At 33.2% G+C, this 17,922-nt stretch overlaps 2 protein-coding genes across 7 annotated transcripts in view; both read left to right on the top strand.

Annotated features, from left to right (window-relative positions):
• LOC143064859 (testis-expressed protein 10-like) overlaps positions 1 to 17,922 on the top strand; it is a 44,060-nt gene that overhangs the window by 7,352 nt on the left and 18,786 nt on the right. For all 5 annotated transcript variants that reach the window (XM_076238008.1, XM_076238009.1, XM_076238012.1 and 2 more), the window contains exons 4-8: positions 27 to 172; positions 3,283 to 3,470; positions 4,934 to 5,053; positions 5,768 to 5,966; positions 17,658 to 17,790. In XM_076238008.1, coding sequence (XP_076094123.1) covers positions 27 to 172; positions 3,283 to 3,470; positions 4,934 to 5,053; positions 5,768 to 5,966; positions 17,658 to 17,790 — 786 coding nt within the window. The remainder of the gene's footprint in view (positions 1 to 26; positions 173 to 3,282; positions 3,471 to 4,933; positions 5,054 to 5,767; positions 5,967 to 17,657; positions 17,791 to 17,922) is intronic.
• On the top strand, positions 6,358 to 13,868 carry LOC143064860 (uncharacterized). Of its 2 annotated transcripts, none has more exons than XR_012975336.1 (4): positions 6,358 to 8,559; positions 9,374 to 11,647; positions 12,263 to 12,394; positions 13,297 to 13,868. XR_012975336.1 is itself a non-coding variant. In XM_076238013.1 (4 exons), the coding sequence occupies exons 1-3, from the start codon at positions 7,160 to 7,162 to the stop codon at positions 12,329 to 12,331; spliced, it is 1,563 nt and encodes a 520-aa protein (XP_076094128.1). In that variant the 5' UTR covers positions 6,358 to 7,159; the 3' UTR covers positions 12,332 to 12,394; positions 13,297 to 13,868. The 2 variants fall into 2 exon arrangements, 1 of the variants encoding a protein (XP_076094128.1); XM_076238013.1 differs by having other exon boundaries at positions 9,374 to 9,467.

Raw genomic sequence — 17,922 nt, 5'->3', positions numbered from 1 at the left:
AATTTAGACATTTTGTTTGTAATTAGGTCACAGGTGAACACAGTGTCGCAGAAGAACCCAGGAGTGTCACTATCAGATGAGCCTGGTTTGAAAAGATTTGTTCAGTTGATTATACCACTGTTAATTGAATGTTGGATAGAGTCAAGCAGTATTGGAGCATTTACTGGAAAAGGTACCCTGTAACTTGAATATCTTTATACCTTATATCTTTTAAATCTTCTTATCTACTTTTTGATTTATATCAATCGCACAACCATTGTGTCAAACATTTCTAAGGATGTACTAATTATTATAAGGTGAAATTTAGAAAATCTAGAATTTAAGATTGATACTGTAAGTTGAAGAGCATTAGTAAAGGTACAAAATAAGCTAGAAATATTGATAAAGACTGGATAGATAAAGAGATCTTTTTGATAAATGATTTATCAAATGAGGAGGGAAAACTAATGACTTTTCAACAATTCCAAAACATTTATAAAATTAAGTCAAATTTTCTTACTTATAATGGGGTCATTTCATCAATAAAATCATATAAAAAGGCTTTAAGGAACTATATATCCATAAACAACTGTTATAAAACACTAGGACCAATTATGCCGAATAATATAAGAATATTTTTTTTTTTATCAAGAAAAGACTCGAAAAATATGTATAATGTTTTATTTGAAAAAAGTAGTACTAAACTTAGATGTGAACAAAATGGTCCTTAACACTCAACAAAAATTTTGATTGGAAAACTGTGCATAATATATTTTTACTCCACAAAAAGCTCAGAACTCCACTGGTTCCAATCAGTGTTCTCCCCAGGCCGTTTTAGCGTTGCGGTACCGTGACGCTATATTTTTTCATCGTGATGCTATAATAATTCCCGCGACGCTATAATTATTTTGAAGATTCTATTTTACTTGTCCTCAATTTTGAACTTTCATCTATTACCGATTATGATCATAAAAATTATATCACCTTTAATTGTAATCCCTTTAAGTCGGACACTAAAGGCAATTAAGAGATTAAATAGCCAGGTTTTAATTGCCTTCAGGGTGATAACTGTTTAGATGCGAATATCCCAAGCTGACACTTGTGACATGACTTATACCACGTGTCTGCAATCACAATTTCAACATGGAAAAATGCAATCACAAAAACAATTCGAAATCTATGTTTTGTATTACGAAATTTCGAAGATTAAAAGTTGAAAACGATTTTTTTTTTTAAAAGGTTGTTTATTTGTACAACTCTCCAAAAAAGGTATACTTTCTTTTTCTTCCGGTAATACGAGAGCGAGAATTTTGGTTTTGAGCTAAAATAAATTTTATACTTCTTTAAAAAGTGATCATAATTGGCTTAAGTTTATGTTTAATTCATTTAATGCATTAAAAGCGTCTTATTCATTCACAATCTCTTGTCAAACAATGTTTATTCTCGGACTCATTTTCGTAAATTTTTTTACGGCCGCCATTGCACATCTTTGTGTAAACTACGGATCGGAACTGGACCAGATATGACAAAAATCCGCATTTTCACGATAATGACAACAGACGGACGGTAGACAGAAAAAATATACCAATAGAGAAAACTACCCATTAATAGACTATTTGTTAGATATCTTTGTTGAAAATACGTATCATTTTGATGTAATTAAGATACAATGATTCCCTATATAAGCAACCAAATTAAATCCGCCTCTGCTTATTGTTGGGTAACTGAAAGCACATATTTATTTTTATTTGGCACAAGAGGAAAAAAATAATTCTGTAACTATAAATGAATAAAGAAAACATAAACTGAAACAACTGTTTTTGTTGTTATAGTTTAATTGTATTCTCAGTTATGAATTGAACAATATAAACTAAAACATATAAAGGAAATAGAGCATCAACGCGACGCGACAAATGACATTAAAAAAAAAACAGTTATTTTTTTTTACGCAAAATGTGATGCTATCCAAAATTTCTGGGGAGAACACTGGTTCCAATATAGAATAATACACAGAATATTAGGCACAAATAAATTTTTATTTAAGATCAAAATAAAACAAAGCGATAAATGTACTTTCTGCAATGAAGTTACTGAAGATATTGAACACATATTTTGGACATGCCATAAAATAGCAGATCTGTGGATAAGAGTCATGGACTGGATTTATAAACAAACACAAATAATTATTCCATTTAACATAGATATAATTTTATTCGGAAATTTAGGAAAAAAAACAAAATAATAAAATAAAAAACTTAATAATACTTTTATCAAAATTCTTTATCTATAGAACAAAACTGTGTGAAAATCAAGTAAATTTTGCAGGGCTTAAAAACTATCTAAAAGAAAATCTAATACTAGAAAAGAATATATTTTTTAAAACAAAGCCTCTTCACATTGCCAACCTCTACTGGGACCCTGGCTTCCATTATTAGAATAATTTACACTTAAACAACTAAGCATTACCCTATGCAATGTTATTGTGTATTTTGTTTTTGGCCTCCTCCACACCATCATATATGTTTTTATATAATATACGGTTATATGTTGTTTATTGTTTTTTGTTCTTGTTCTTATGCCTAAAATGCATATATACATTCTCTAATATCTGTTTTGTGTTTGTATGTATTTTATTTACAATGACAAACCAACTTTGCCAAATTTATTGAATGTTGTATCTTAAGAAGAAAATACTGCTGCCAAATTCCAAATTTTATGGATTCCTATTTTATTTTTTATTTTTTTTTTTTTATTTTTTATTTATTTTTTTTTATTTTTATTTATTTTATTTTATTTTTTTTTTGCTTTTGTGTTTTATTAATCTAGTACTTTCTCTTCTCTTCTCTTCTCACGTTCTCTCTTTATTAATCAATATTGAAATAATTGATACACAATAATATTTTATATTGTATATATTTTATAATTTGGAATACTAACAATTACTAACAAATTTTCTAAATATACAATCTAATGTTTAACGAGGCCGGGATAAGGTACCAGTACTTTCTGTATCAAACTAACAAATATGAAAGTTTTCAATAAAGTATATATAATTTAAAAAAAAAAAAAAGAAATATTGATAGAATATGGAGCTCCTCTTCAAGATATTGAAAAAAAAAAATGGCTGACTCAGAATTTTATCTTATGTAGATTCTGTTTACATTTTGGTAAATGACCTGTTAGGAGATATAATTTTGAAGTCTTATATGAAAAGAATAATGTTTTACCCTGCATTGAAGGAAAAAAAACCAAGGCGTCTGAATATAGTGTAATGAATGCAATACAGTTTTAATGTCATTTTAGGTTTGAATGCCCTAGTTACAGCTGATTCCCTGCAACTAAGAACCAGTGTAGTGAATGTGATACAGTTATTATGTCAGTATGTTATAAAGAAATACCCGAGTTCTATGACTTATGTGGAGGTGAACCGTTCGATGGAGAACCAGTGTGATGAATCAGACAACCATTTAAACATCCAAAATAAGATACAGGTACTATATTAGTCAATTCATCATATATACACAGCATGGTTAGAAGATAAGATTCCTGTAACTTAGACATTGAAACATACACATATTTTACTTGTTCCTAATACTACATTGTAATTGGGAAAGTACATTGAATTGGGTTTTTAACTCTATTTGTGGTTACATTCCTGCTCTAATTACATTAGCATTCAAATGTCTTAAATATACAGAGTTTGAGTCCCTAAATGAATATTACCAATTATAGTGTTTTGTCTGCTGTCTTCAAAACCATACTAGATAGACAGAAACTTTGAACATCAATAAAAATCAGTAGTAGAGGATGTGAAAACAAGAATGTGTCCCCAGTACACGGATGCCCCATCCACACTATCATTTTCTATGTTCAGTGGACCGTGAAAATGGGGGAAAATTTCTAATTTGGCATTAAAATTAGAAAGATCATATCATAGGGAACATGTATACTAAGTTTCAAGTTGATTGGACTTCAACTTCATCAAAAACTACCTCAACCAAAAACTTTAACCTGAATCGGGACAGGCGGAGGGACGAATGGACGGCAGTGTTCTAGGATTCCCATTACCCGTTACTCGGGTAAGTGGATTAAGACAACGGGTAAGTCATTTTTTAGCCTTTGTCACCCGGTGGTAAGTCAATTTTCAAGTTCGGGGAAGCCGAAAAACTCTTGAAATTTCCCGGTCCTCTTCAATTTTCCCATATCTGCTTTTTATTTTTATTAAATCACGAGAAAAAACTTTGATAAAAGATCGAAGATTTTGTCGATGTCTATCGGCGCTTTTATTCAAGCACTCGTTTACTAGGTGTAATCAAGCGCAAAAGAGACCACATTCTTCTCCTATCATTCTAAAAGTCGGTCACGGTGTCGGTAAAATCGGAAAATCCGGATTGATAACTGGTGCTTAAATCGGGACATAAACGATTTTTTTTTCTTGTCATCGGAGGAAAATAAACTTACAGTTGCATTTATTATAGCTCTTAATAAATGACATAGTAATAACTATAACATATTTGTCAAATTTAGTAAGAAATCTTTTTTTTTAAATTTTGTACAAAATTCAATCGTATCCGAATCCAGCTTTGTTCAGTAAATTACAATATTCAAAGTTATTATGGCGGGTAAGTAATTTTTTTATTGATCTTACCCTTGGTAAGTCAAGGTGCCAAAAAAATCCTAGAACACTGGACGGACCGACGCACAGACCAGAAAACATGATGCCCATAAGTGGGGCATAAAAATGCCAGTATGCTTATTTCCATCAAATGACTTCTTATTGTTTTAACTCTTTCTCTACCAATTACATGTGTTAAACACTTGATTTGAATATTTTCACTAGAAAAAAAAGAGTAACCTTATACTTTAAATTAATATCATCAGTCTTTTTCACGATTACTGCTAAGGCATTTGGGAAATAGATCTCAATGATTGAAAGTATTATTATATATTACAGAAAGGCTGGCTGCGGAAAAATTACTTCACAGATTTAAAAAATCATTTAATGAAAGACTTTCCTTATTCTGTACACGTTGCAGCAAAGAAAAAAGAAAAGCTAGACAATCAATCTATGCCGGTAAGAAAAGTTATAATTTGAAAACAGATTAGAAATAAACGAATAATGTCCATCCATTGGTGAAGTAGTCTTAAAATATAAGTCCACATATACCACTAAGACTTGCAAACTATGAAGACTGTGCATATTAAGTATCAAAAAGATAGCAGAAATTGTTTGTTCTAGAATAATGAATCAAGATGACTCAAAAGGAAATGTGACAAGGAGTAGAGCTGTCATACCAGATAAGTAGTCTGACAATAATTCATATTTATTATACATTTTATTAGAAATAGATGTCTGTTACATATTTCAATTCCTTATTTTTTAAAACTTAAATTTTTGATGACGTAGCATGCAGATAAATTAACATTTGTGTTTGATTGTGTGTATTTACAGGATGCTGTGTGTATGCTGATAAATTAACATTTGTGTTTGATTGTGTGTATTTACAGGATGCTGTGTGTATGCTGATAAATTAACATTTGTGTTTGATTGTGTGTATTTACAGGATGCTGTGTGTATGCTGATAAATTAACATTTGTGTTTGATTGTGTGTATTTACAGGATGCTGTGTGTATGCTGATAAATTAACATTTGTGTTTGATTGTGTGTATTTACAGGATGCTGTGTGTATGCTGATAAATTAACATTTGTGTTTGATTGTGTGTATTTACAGGATGCTGTGTGTATGCTGATAAATTAACATTTGTGTTTGATTGTGTGTATTTACAGGATGCTGTGTGTAACCTAAATGTAGCTGTATGTGACATCATGACCCATTTTCTGTCTGGTGAAGAAGATGTAAAGGATAAATGGGAAATAACTGTTGTGAAGTATCTAGAAGATGTTATCAGCCAGAATTCTCAAGATAGACAACGAACTAGAGTTGTTATTGAAATCATTAATAGATTGGTCAGATATTCCAAGACAAGTAATTCTATGTTGAATTAATATAATAACTTGGGAACCTGACATGGGACTTGAATCTTTTATGGTAGCTTAATTACATGGTCACAGGGTAAACAAAAATCTGAATTAGTAAAAACTAATACTGTGGATTCATTTTGATTCATTGGAGTCCAATTTCCATTGATTTCATGGGTACAGGTAAACTACGAATCAAATGTTCATAAATTATTAATTTTCTATAGGCTTGAATGAAGAATTTGTTTAAACCATGAAATTAAATATCCACAAAACATGCAAGTTTTTCTCAATGATCAAAAACTGGTATCCACAAAAATAAATGAATCAACAGTTATATTGAGTCTAAGTTTTCTTTATTTGTACCTATAACTTTGAAATAGACATGTTATTTAAACACGGTGTCTATCCATATCGGATCCTTTACGCGCAATTCAGCGGTACGCGGCTCCTTTGTGAACAGATAACGGATCCTTGCCGTAAAAACAACGTGATGTTGTTCGAAAGTGATGGATAACAACAAATCAGAGAGGTATTTTGTGTTAAATATTTAGTTCACGGAACTTTAGAATGGCAAACTGATCCACTCTTCTTATGACTATAGATAGTTTTAAGAATAACAGGCTATTTTTACAAGAAAAAGTGGGCAAGTGTCTCACATAACCTTTGTTTTTTCCAAAAAACAGCATTTTATGCATGTTATTTCTGTCAATATCGATTTGAATAAACAGTTCATCATTTTTTAATTGCCCATTTCATTTTATTGAGTATAAAAGAGTGTACAATAAGCTCCAGATAGAATTAAAAGACCGTGTTGGAAACGGATCCTTTACGAGTAGCTTTGTATGCACAAAAAAGTGGCAGCGGAATCTTCACGAGAAACAGGCAACGGATTCTTTACGATTCTCTCTACTTGTATATCATTTATCTTTCAGAAAAAAGGGAAGCAAGAGGAAATCCAGTTTGCTTTGGTTGCACAAACCCAAAAAGAGGAAAAATGTGGAGGTCAAAAGCACCCCAACCGCGAGTGGTGTTTTAAAAACTCCCAGAAGTCTGTGCTTGGCACCAAAAAAATCACGCAGTAAAATCAATGAAAATCACAAGCGGCAACTGTTTAATATCTCTTTACACGAGAAACTAATAAAAGAAATACAAGATCTAGTGCCCAGTGTTCTGAAGAAATTAAAAAATGAAAATCTGATGCATGACTTTTGCCAACTTATTCGTCTGATTGCAGAGGACAAGTTTCCGTTACACAACATTTCCTTTCGGTTGTTATTAGAAGTTGTTAGGTGGTACTCCGTTGACAATACCTCTAAAATGTTCTATTCCGAAAGTACTTTGAAATTCTGGAAAGTGATGTATAGGCTATTCCATGGCAAGGTTTTGAGGTTCATGGCAGGTATCAAGTCTGTAGGACAGGTTGTGAACATCCCGTCATCTAAAGGAGAATATGACCCACAAGATACGCAGATAAACTTTGCTGTACCAAGCACCGCCTCAATATCAAAGTTTGATATGACTGAAACTAAGATCCCTAGGGAGTTACCGCCAGGTATAATAAATCAGGCAATAGAACTTAAGTCATCAAATCAAACCGCTTACGTACTTAGTGTCGATGGAAAAAAAGTAGCTACTGGTCTGAACGCAACAAATGGAGACCAGGACTTATTTGGGTATGAAGATGGAGTGACATTAAAAGATTCGTTAGAAAGAATTGAAAGAGAGTTAAGCCTTATTGAAACAACTATTGCTGAATGGAATGAAATACAAAAAGACGAGAAAATAAGAAAGATAGAGACTATTATTAAAATTGTATCATTTCGTCTTAAAGATCTGCGAAAGTTGCTTGTAAGTCAGCAGCTAGCGCTTCGTAAGTTTAGGCAGGAAGCTGGTGATAACTGGCGAAGCTCTCGTTTTGTTTATGCTATCAGTAGCGTGCAAGCTAGTATATACCAACTTAAGGCCATTGTTAAACGTCTTTTAGACGCAAATAATTGTCTTTTAAAAGAAGGGTCTAATCTAGTTGATTCTTGTGGAGTGTTTGTTGTTGGAAACGAACTAGATGTTTATGCCCAGAATAACATGGTAACTCTTAAAGAACCAGAGGATCTACCTGAACAGTTTACTGATGATATACGCTACATCAAACAAAGAACAGAGAAATGGTTCACGAAACGAAAAAATTTCAAACTTACAGGTAGCAAACTATATGAAGGGCTCGGTCTAGACACGCTAAAAGGCTTACAAAAACATTTTGACAAAGTAGTTAGAAACATAGAAATCGATGAAGAGATATCTGATGAAGTGAGGAAACGTATGGAACATGGCACACAATCTGAAATACACGCAGTTGCGACACTGACAGGGAAGGTTTTGCCATTTTTCAGCCCAGGTTTAAAGTACATAGAAGAAGGTGCTCATGTCATATCTGTTGAAGCTGAACCATTCATATTAGTTTCTCCTGATGGCAGTGTTGGACATATTAATATGGAATCAGGTGGAAGTCCGTTTGTACCAAATCCTCTGTATGGATGTGAGTTTAAGTGTCCTTCGGCAGCCGACTTTAAAACGCCAGTTCACTATGAAATTCCGATAAGGTATGTATATGTTGATGTTATATTTCAGAAATTGTCTTTGTTCCTTTGTGATACCTACATGTATATAATCAAATTGTGGATTGTCGATTGTCAATTGTTACTTCGGGATAAATCATCGGAGTATTTTTATTCCTTTAATTTTCATGAAGGACGCGGTCAGTAGATTAAACAAGGTTTTCCTTGCCATATTTATGCATTGATCGGTTCATCATTGTGTCCATCTCTTAATTTTAGTATGCTTATTTGGTTTCCACGTTTTATGTCAAGTTCTATTGAACAGTTGAATATATGTTTATACTCGGAATAGCCGTACCGTGACCTATAATTGCTTATATTTTGGATGGACTCATTGGCAATTATACCATATCTTTTTTTGTGTTCATAGTGTAGAAAAATTGTAACCCAGTAGAATATTGTACATTGCCAAGTTTATTTGAATTTCTATAGTGTTTCTGTTGATAAACGATTCACTTAACTGATTATGCTTAGTGCATACATCGGTACTATCAAACTATGCCAATAGCAAATGTGAGACAATTTGGCCTCAGTGACTCTCAGTAATGAAAACTTTACTTTTCCAAACATATATTTAGGGAATATTTTTATGCTTTCTTCTTTTCATTGAATTTTAAATAGTCTGCTATCAACTTTTTCAGCGCTGTTGCCGAATTGTCATGTGAGATTTTGTCATTTGTATTTTTTCATTTTTTTTTTCAGCCAGGCGAGGAATGCAAGTTTATCTGATAAATTAATGATAATTTTATACTTAGTAGTTTAATTCTGGTACAATATGATATTTTTTATTTATATTCAGATATATTCCGCAAGTTCTTTCTGAAATGGTGTGTTTAAAGACAGATAAGCTTTGGTATCTTTGCTGGACTGAAGAATCATCGACAATTATCCGGGTAAGATTTGATGAGAATTTGTGGTTGCTTATGTTAAATGAAGCAAAATCTCTGTACAAAGAAGGAAGTTCTAAAAGACCAACAAGAACATCTGCACTGACCAAGGAAATAAAAACAAAACTGCACACATTTAGAGATGAATGTACTGAATTTATTTGTGAAGTTCCATCGATCAAAGCAACTGCTTGTTCACTTTCACAAACGAATACTGTCTTGCCCTATGTCTTTCCAGTCGCACATGATGCAATATCATCGTCATTCATGGACATCGCAGTTCTCTTGTCGGAAGTTAAGTCCACTTTGAAAGAGGCATATGAAATTTGCAGACGCAAAGCATCGGAGGTATTAGTATGGCTATTGAGTGACACAGACAGAAATTATAATCCAGAGGTACCGAATTCAATTCCAATAGCATACGCTATGAAAGGTTACAGCTTAACGACAACTACAATGCGTGCTATGCATAGTGGTATTTTACAAACATGCTACGAGAAGAATGTGGATGTACTTTGTAGTTGCTTCGATGGCCAGTGGATTAAGCTTGCAACCAGAGACATTAATAACAATCCTCTTACATTGTTACAGCTACAACGAGACGTTTGGGATAAAGCAAGAAAAGAGACAAGGGATGGTATTATAAGTAAGTTATCAACCTCTTCAATGGTTAGAAAGATGAATGAAGATGTTGTTATACACCAGTCTAACACAGGGTCATTATCTATTTCATGTGCAGTATATAGAAAAGTATTAATAGCAATGAAAAAGCAAAGAAATACAGTTCAAGAAAACGATTCTGATGGTGTATTGTCAAGTGTTCATACATCTACAGATGTATTGGCATGCCTTCCAGACGAGGCGCTTGATGTTCTAATTGAAAGTGATGAAACGGCAGCTGTTTTGATGCATGATAATGAAAATGCAGATAACAATAGCAGTGATGAACAACAGACTAATGAGGTATTAGGGACACAAAGAAACCCACAAGAAATGGGAATTGAGAATTCAAAGCAACCAAGAGTTTTATCAGATGACATTTTCAAACAAATTGTTTCATCTTTAAAGATTCATCCTAAAGCTAGTGTGTCAAAACGATGGAAAGACAAAACATTTGCCGATTTAAAGGTAATTGTTCAAGATTCAACCAAGTTGCAAAAATTGACACATGATGAACTCAACATTATCATCGGAAGTACAGTTTTTCTTCATAACCAAACTGTAAAAAAATCTTGGCGGCTGCAAGAAAAGTGTAATGCCATTAGTAAGCTTATCGGTGACGGGGTTCAAAAAGAGAAAGAAAGATTTGTTAGGTCAATGACATCACTAGCAGAATGTGCAGCACGTACTTTGAGATCATCGAGTAAATGTAATTCTAAGGTGATTCCTAAATACTTGTTAAATATAATATATGCTACTGTATTATATCCCGATTCCAAACGTGAATGGTTGCAGATATCACCTTTCAGTCCAGACACTGAGCTAAAAGACGCTAGAAAAACAGATTGGTTTTCATATCCCGAGTTTTCATCTGAAAGACAAAGGTTTGAGCCAAAGTGTGTAGATGCACATCATCTTTTAGTTAACTTGAGAGTAAAAGTCTGCAAGGATGGGTTACGAGGAGTTCGAAAGAAAGCTTGGTTGGATGTTGCAGAACATCATAGTGATATCATAAGCAAAAGTCTGGTCGAAGACCTAATTGATAAGCAAAATAATGCGTATGCATTGCGAACATTTTCTGTTGACGTGGCTATTGCAATGCGACAAATGCAATATGACGATGAGGCAGCATTCTGTGATATAGTCAGAGAATGGTATGAATCGGAAGATGCCCCAGGAATATCAGCAGTTGAAAGGACTTTGAGAAGACTTCGAATGAAAGATTTCCTTTTAAAAGATGTAGACTTTGGATCATTCCCTATTTACGGGATGTACATCAATGGGTTCACAAGAGCCTCGTTTGAAGGTTTCTTACAGAAAATCGACACAAATATACAACTGTATGCAATTGCAAAGTCCGGAACCTACAATCAGAGAGCAATTTCCAGTTTAGCCAACGAAAGTTTTTTTGGAGAATTAAGTGACATGGACGTAACTCGGCTAGGCTGTCCAAAGGCAATTAATATCCCACGTCTAATGTCAACTGTTGCAGAAATTCAGCATTACAGATGCGATCCATCTGACAGGTATTTAGATTGTCATTTTACTATAATCTCTAAGGCACATAATTAGGGCCCCGTCTTTAGGCGGGTCGCCCTATAGTGATCAGTCAGTCTGTCTGTCCGTCCGTCCGTCCGTAACACTTTAACTTTGTGTCCACTCCATATCTAGAAAACCATTATAATTTCATACTTTATACTTTACATGTTTATTAACCACCACCAGAGGGCGTGTCCTGATGTATGTACAACTTCCTAGGTCAAGAGGTCAAGGTCAAAAAAACTTTGGTTTCAGTTGACAACCCCGTGTCCTGTGGTGAAGATCGTGTCCGCTCTATATCTTGAGAACCGTTATTATTTCAAATATTATACTTGACATCCATTTTAACCAACACCAGAGGGTGTGTCATGATGTATGTACAACTTCCTAGGTCAAAGGTCTGTCTGTCTGTCCATCGCTAACAAATTTGATCGACTTATTTACCCCACGTTATTGACAGCGGGGCCCACAGAGATGGCTCCCATCTCAATGGTATCTAGTTAATTTTACTAATAAAATATATTCAGCAAGCAGCAGGTGAGAGGAACAGGTTCACATGGGCTAAAGATTACTTATACAACACTTTAAAATATCTATTACAGAATGTTTCGCATAAAGACCACAAAGAAATCTGTATACCCGGTACACTTACTGATGAATGCAGAAGATGAAGTAATTGATGAATCTATCTCTTCCACAGTAAACTCGGTGACATTCGGCACAATACTCTTTAGGTTGGTTGTAACAGTCTTCATATTATATGTGTGAAATTCGTTTTTATACCAATCAACGATAGTAGAGGGGCATTTTGTTTTCTGGTCTTTGCATTGTATGTATGTTCATCCGTCTATTTGATTGTCCGTCCTATTCTTAACCGATGAAAGTTTTTGATAAAGTTGTAGTTATATCAATTTGAAACTTGGTACACATGGTCATTATAATTGTTTATATTTACGACATTTGATCTTTAAGAGAGTTGTCTCATTGACAATCATATCTTATTATGTTTACATTCAAAAAGAAATAGAAGGGGATATTATATTATATTACTTTCTGCATTTTACAGCTATAAGAATCGAGTATGTACGTTTGGACGAAATCTTTTGTTACCTTCCTTGTTAGCTGATGCATGAATTTTACCTATAAATACCCTTCTTTGAGAGTTGACTAGTCCGACAAATAACCAATCTTTCTGTCTATTGGACAACTAATCAGAAAGAAGGGGGTTTATAGGTAAACTTACAATGAATTCACGCATCAGCTAACAAGGAAGGTAACAAAAGATTTTGTCCAAACGTACATACTCGATTCTTATAGCTGTAATTGTTTGCAAAGCACTATTTTAGTCATGTTACCTAAAACCTAAATATTCAATTTTACTTCATAAATAAGTTCATCCCCTTAGATTTCTTAAACAATAATATTAATTTTGCTGATGCACATCATGGTATAATGTTCGTAAACTCTCTGTTTTTGGTTCTCCCTTTTACAAGTCTCAGAGGGAAACATGGTCGTTTGCACAAGAAAGAAAAAGGGGATTATTATTTTTATTCAAATTGTACCGTTTAAAATTACATATTTTAAAATCATGGTAGGTCAACTACATGTATGTATTGCTGTATGATTATTTTTTTAGAGATCACTTCTTTGACACAGCCATGAGAAAAAGAAGAAAACAACGAAAAACAAAACGATGTGATGTGTCGAAGCCAAATGAAGTAACAAGAGGATGCTTACCAGTAAGACAACACCATAAATGTGACGAGTCGAAAATTTTGCCTACTAAGAGACTTGGAATTGAATTAGAAGATATTTGAGGCAGTTTTAAAACACTATCACATATTGATGTAATGTAAAACAAAACAATAAATCCTAAAAAAGTCTCATAAATATTTGGTATTCGTGTGTTCTATCTATTTTCTGTGTCTGATATGACCCGATACAATCCAATTTTGGCGTTTGTTTCCCTGAACTTTCTATTTTGCAGAATTTTATCTTGGGTGGATATTATCCTGCATGCTTTTAGAATGTGAATACCATCATTGGTCAGCATCAATCTTGTTAATTCAAATAAAAAACGGACTACTGATTCCTGAGAAATGGTCCCTGAGATGTCTGTTTTAAATTTCGTGGTTATTTGCATAATGTGGCTAATACATTGAATAATAGAAACATCTTTATTTTGGAAATTAATTAAACAAAACAAAACAACGCATATCATTTTAATTTTATTCTTTCAAAAAATAACAAGAACGAATCAGCACAAGAAAAAACCCATGCACTGTGTCAGAGCTATCGCTGTAAAATACAAACAAAAAAGAAAAAAAATGCACTACAAGCTATTGCTGTAAAATACTGACAAAAAAGAAGAAAACACATCCACTGTGAGCTAGCTATTCATGTAAAATACTGATAAAAACCCCTATAGAATGCATATTTTGCAACAATTCAAGAAAAACAAATCAAATAATGGAATGTGGAAAAATCCCAAAGCTTGTATCTATTACTACAGGCACATGGGGTAAAAGCATTTTTTTTACTAAATGTTAAAATTTGGTTATTATTCTAAGTCTCGTTTTCATGTCCCAACAATATGGTTTCAATAACACTACTGTATGGTCGCACAAATGAAGCCGAAAAAGGTGAAATAATCAAAATCTTTTATCAAATACTAGTATGATACTTAAAAAATAAGGAATAAATAATAAATATTTGTTTTTATTCCCCAAGTGCCTGTGGTTAATTCCTGTTATTTGTGCAGTTACATGGTACCAGGATTGTCATGTGCATATACTTAATAATAGTTTATAACCATCTTTGGCATTATATACGTCAAGTGACGGTGATTCACTAATGAGAAGACATTAAATCCCAACTTTACTGGTGGCCAGTCCTTTTGACATGTTTATATAAACTAGAACGGTGGTTAAAAAAACTACCACATTGAGAACACTGATAGCTATCAGGATCGTTGTGCACCTTCAGATGTTCCTTCAGGTAGCGTTGACATTTGAACTGTTTGGCACATGTATCACAGGAAAAAGGTTTGCCTTGTTTTCCACAGTGCTTCACATGTCGGCGAAGATTGGCTTGAAATTGGTATCTTTTATCGCATTTTGAGCATTCATAGGGCTTATTATTTTCGTGTTTGTGTCTATGGCCATCATAATCATTTTTGTAGTTAAATCCGTGACCACAAAACTGGCACAGGTACCTGAAATCTCCATCATGTTCTCGTTTGTGGTTCTTCAAACCAGTAGTAGATTTGAATGTTTTCGGACAACGATCACATGTGTATAAAGTCCCCTTATGGACAGATTCGTTGTGCCTGTTTAGATCATGCTTTGTTTGATATTCTTTAAAGCATATAGTACATCTTGACATTTGACCTGTGTGAATTTTTGAATGTCTTTTCATGTTAGACTTACTTGCAAAATATTTATCACACCCTGAACATTTAACTTTAGTGCAAATATTATTATTCACGTCATTAGATTGGTCTGTAATATTGACTTCCATACCAAGAAAATTGACATTTCCGTCAACAATATTTTCTAAAACAATGTAAGATGAAGGAGAAGCCGTCATATCTAACGAATCGACGGGGACATCTAGTTCATTTGAAACTGTGGTATTCGTATTCTCTTCTGGCCCCTCAGTGACATTACTGCTGGAAACATTGCCGTGTATACTTGTATCTGAATCGTAATTAATAGCACTAACACCTAGTGCATCCAAATCGTGCAAATGTTGAGGGTTCATCTAAAAAAAACAATTGATTATGGCCATTTTAGTTTTTGCTATGCTAAAATAAACTAAGCAGTATGATCCCCGACATTACTAACATAATAGAACCGCTATATCAGTCCAACAGCCATATATTGCCAGCCTGTATGTAACGATTTGAACAATTCAGTCTAAGCTTTCTGTATTTTACTTAGACAAATTTGTATGGCCTTTACAGTTTGTCAATAATTAATTCAAGTTAAATGATAAAGCTTCATAAGTACAAGTCATTTTTATAACAGTTAATCGTAAATATATGCATTTTACATGCACATTCAGCGTGTTCAGCGAACATAAACACATGAACTCTGAAAATTCATAATTCATTTCAAAATCGTAAAGGATCTCCTGCGGTGATCATAAAGATCCGTTGCAAAAATTTTTATAACATTTTGAACTAATTTCAGAAGACTGAACATTAGAATTTCGGTAGATTGTTTTACCCAATAAAAGAACGTCAATTTCTAATACAATTCAGTACTTTTATCAGCAAAAACAGGGAAGAAATGCTTGAAAGTCTGGAAAATGTCAACATCACTTCGCAATTTCATACAATTGCACCCCTTGTTTCAGTGATTATTTCGTAATCATAATAGCTAACGAAATAAAATACATCTATATACTTACCTTGATAGTTGGTTTATTCCGCCTGATATTTGTTTTTTGTTGACCAGAGTGTTTAGACAGAATAAAACACAATTTTAAAGGAACCTTTAGATTAACTCACCTTATGTTTACGGCAAGGATCCGTAATCTGTTCACAAAGGAGCCGCGTACCGCTGAATTGCGCGTAAAGGATCCGATATGGATAGACACCGTGTTAAAGAAAGACATTTTATTACATATTGAAGGCAAATTTAATGAAATTTTGCAAATTAGGTAAAATTTTATATACGTAGACGAACACCCAGAATGGAAATGAAAATGCAGTTTTGACTAATTAAGGTCTTTCCTTTTTCTATAAGGAAAGACCTTACTGCATTTCTTCTGATTATTATTATTCTTTCTGCCAAACTTTAACGAAATTTCCCCAAAAAAGTACGCGACATGTTGAAATGATATTAGGTATCTAGTATCGGTTGACCAAAAGCTATCTTGTGGTGAGGGAACGACCCCGTAACATTTCCTTTATAGCGGTTATCTCACCATACACAGAAAACCTTGTTATCATTCTTAACTCCATAACCATAATAGGTTGAAAAAAACAAAGGGTGGAATTTGTTCAGGAACAGACCCTGGTTCTTCATTACATTTGGATTGAAAAGATTCAACTACTCATTGGTAGGGTTATGCCCCTTTGAAAATTAACCAATGTCGGTTGGCCACTAAAACTCAGAAACCGTAAGTTGTAGCCACCTAGGATCATCACCAATGATCATCAATTCACGTGACCATGAAAATTGACCTAAAGTCAAAGGTCAAGGTCATGACCTAGATTTTGACCTTAGCTTGTTATCGGATTTACTAAAAACCGTAAAAGATGGCTGATAAAATGTAACGGAGAAAATGTGTGTCTTGTCGAGATCTACACTTGTTATGTTGTGTTCAAAATTATTGGACTAACTGTTATGGAACTAGGGCACCAAAACTGTTTTTGGGGTCCGAAATGATGATTGTTTGCTTATAACTCAAAAGTGGTTAGAGATAGAAAGAAACTTTGAATTGCAAAAATGTTCAGCATAATAAGATCTACAAAGTTAGGTCAAGGTCAGAGGTCAAGTCCCTAGCAACAACATAAACACCTTAGCAACTATATATTTTTGAACTTAGAAGGCTATGAATAATATGAATATGAAATTTTTAATACTGGAAATGACATTTTTGTCCCTAGCAACAATATATAAGTCCTTAGCAATCCCTTATTTTTTTAACTTTAAATACTATGAATAGTACATATGACATTTTTAATACTGGTAGTAATATTTTTATCCTTAGGAATGATTTTTGTCCTTAGCAACCACTTGTTATGAACATAAAAGTCCTTAGGAACCATATGTTTTTTAACTAAGAAGGCAATTAATAAAAGAAAAAAGGAAAAACCTTTCAATTGTTCATGAACAATTGACTTTTTAATATATGATTTCTTTTCTTGTTCAGAAATGAAAGCTATACTGTTTTTAAAAAATATTTACAAATAATTTTTAATCTTTTGCATAAGACAATTTTTAGTAAAGTTAGAATGGAAATGACTACTATGGTATTTTATTGCAGTAAATGTAGACAGTGTTGTTGGTGTAATGATACAGAAGTATAAGAGAAGTCATCCATTATCAACAGACAAAAAGTTATTGTTTAATTTCTTTGCTGGAATTGTGTTACACCAAGAATATAAACAGAAAGTTGGGTATGTAGTACTTTGGAATCACAAATGACTATTTATTCAAGTAATTTAATCAACATGAATACATGCTACCTTGAGTCAATGACATTGTATTATTGCATTTTTTTTCACTTATAAGCTGGCTTTCTCTTAGGG

Source organism: Mytilus galloprovincialis, chromosome 2, assembly GCF_965363235.1.
Source record: "Mytilus galloprovincialis chromosome 2, xbMytGall1.hap1.1, whole genome shotgun sequence".
Lineage (NCBI taxonomy): Eukaryota > Metazoa > Mollusca > Bivalvia > Mytilida > Mytilidae > Mytilus > Mytilus galloprovincialis.
This window is presented reverse-complemented; position numbering and strand designations above follow the sequence as displayed.

Bases quoted from the DNA above. Each gene is read 5' to 3' on its own strand.
- LOC143064860 (XM_076238013.1), top strand. From the start codon at position 7,160: ATGCATGACTTTTGCCAACTTATTCGTCTGATTGCAGAGGACAAGTTT. The intron at 8,560-9,373 runs GTATGTATATGT...ATTTATATTCAG, and splicing joins CACTATGAAATTCCGATAAG to ATATATTCCGCAAGTTCTTT. The intron at 9,468-12,262 runs GTAAGATTTGAT...TATCTATTACAG, and splicing joins AATCATCGACAATTATCCGG to AATGTTTCGCATAAAGACCA.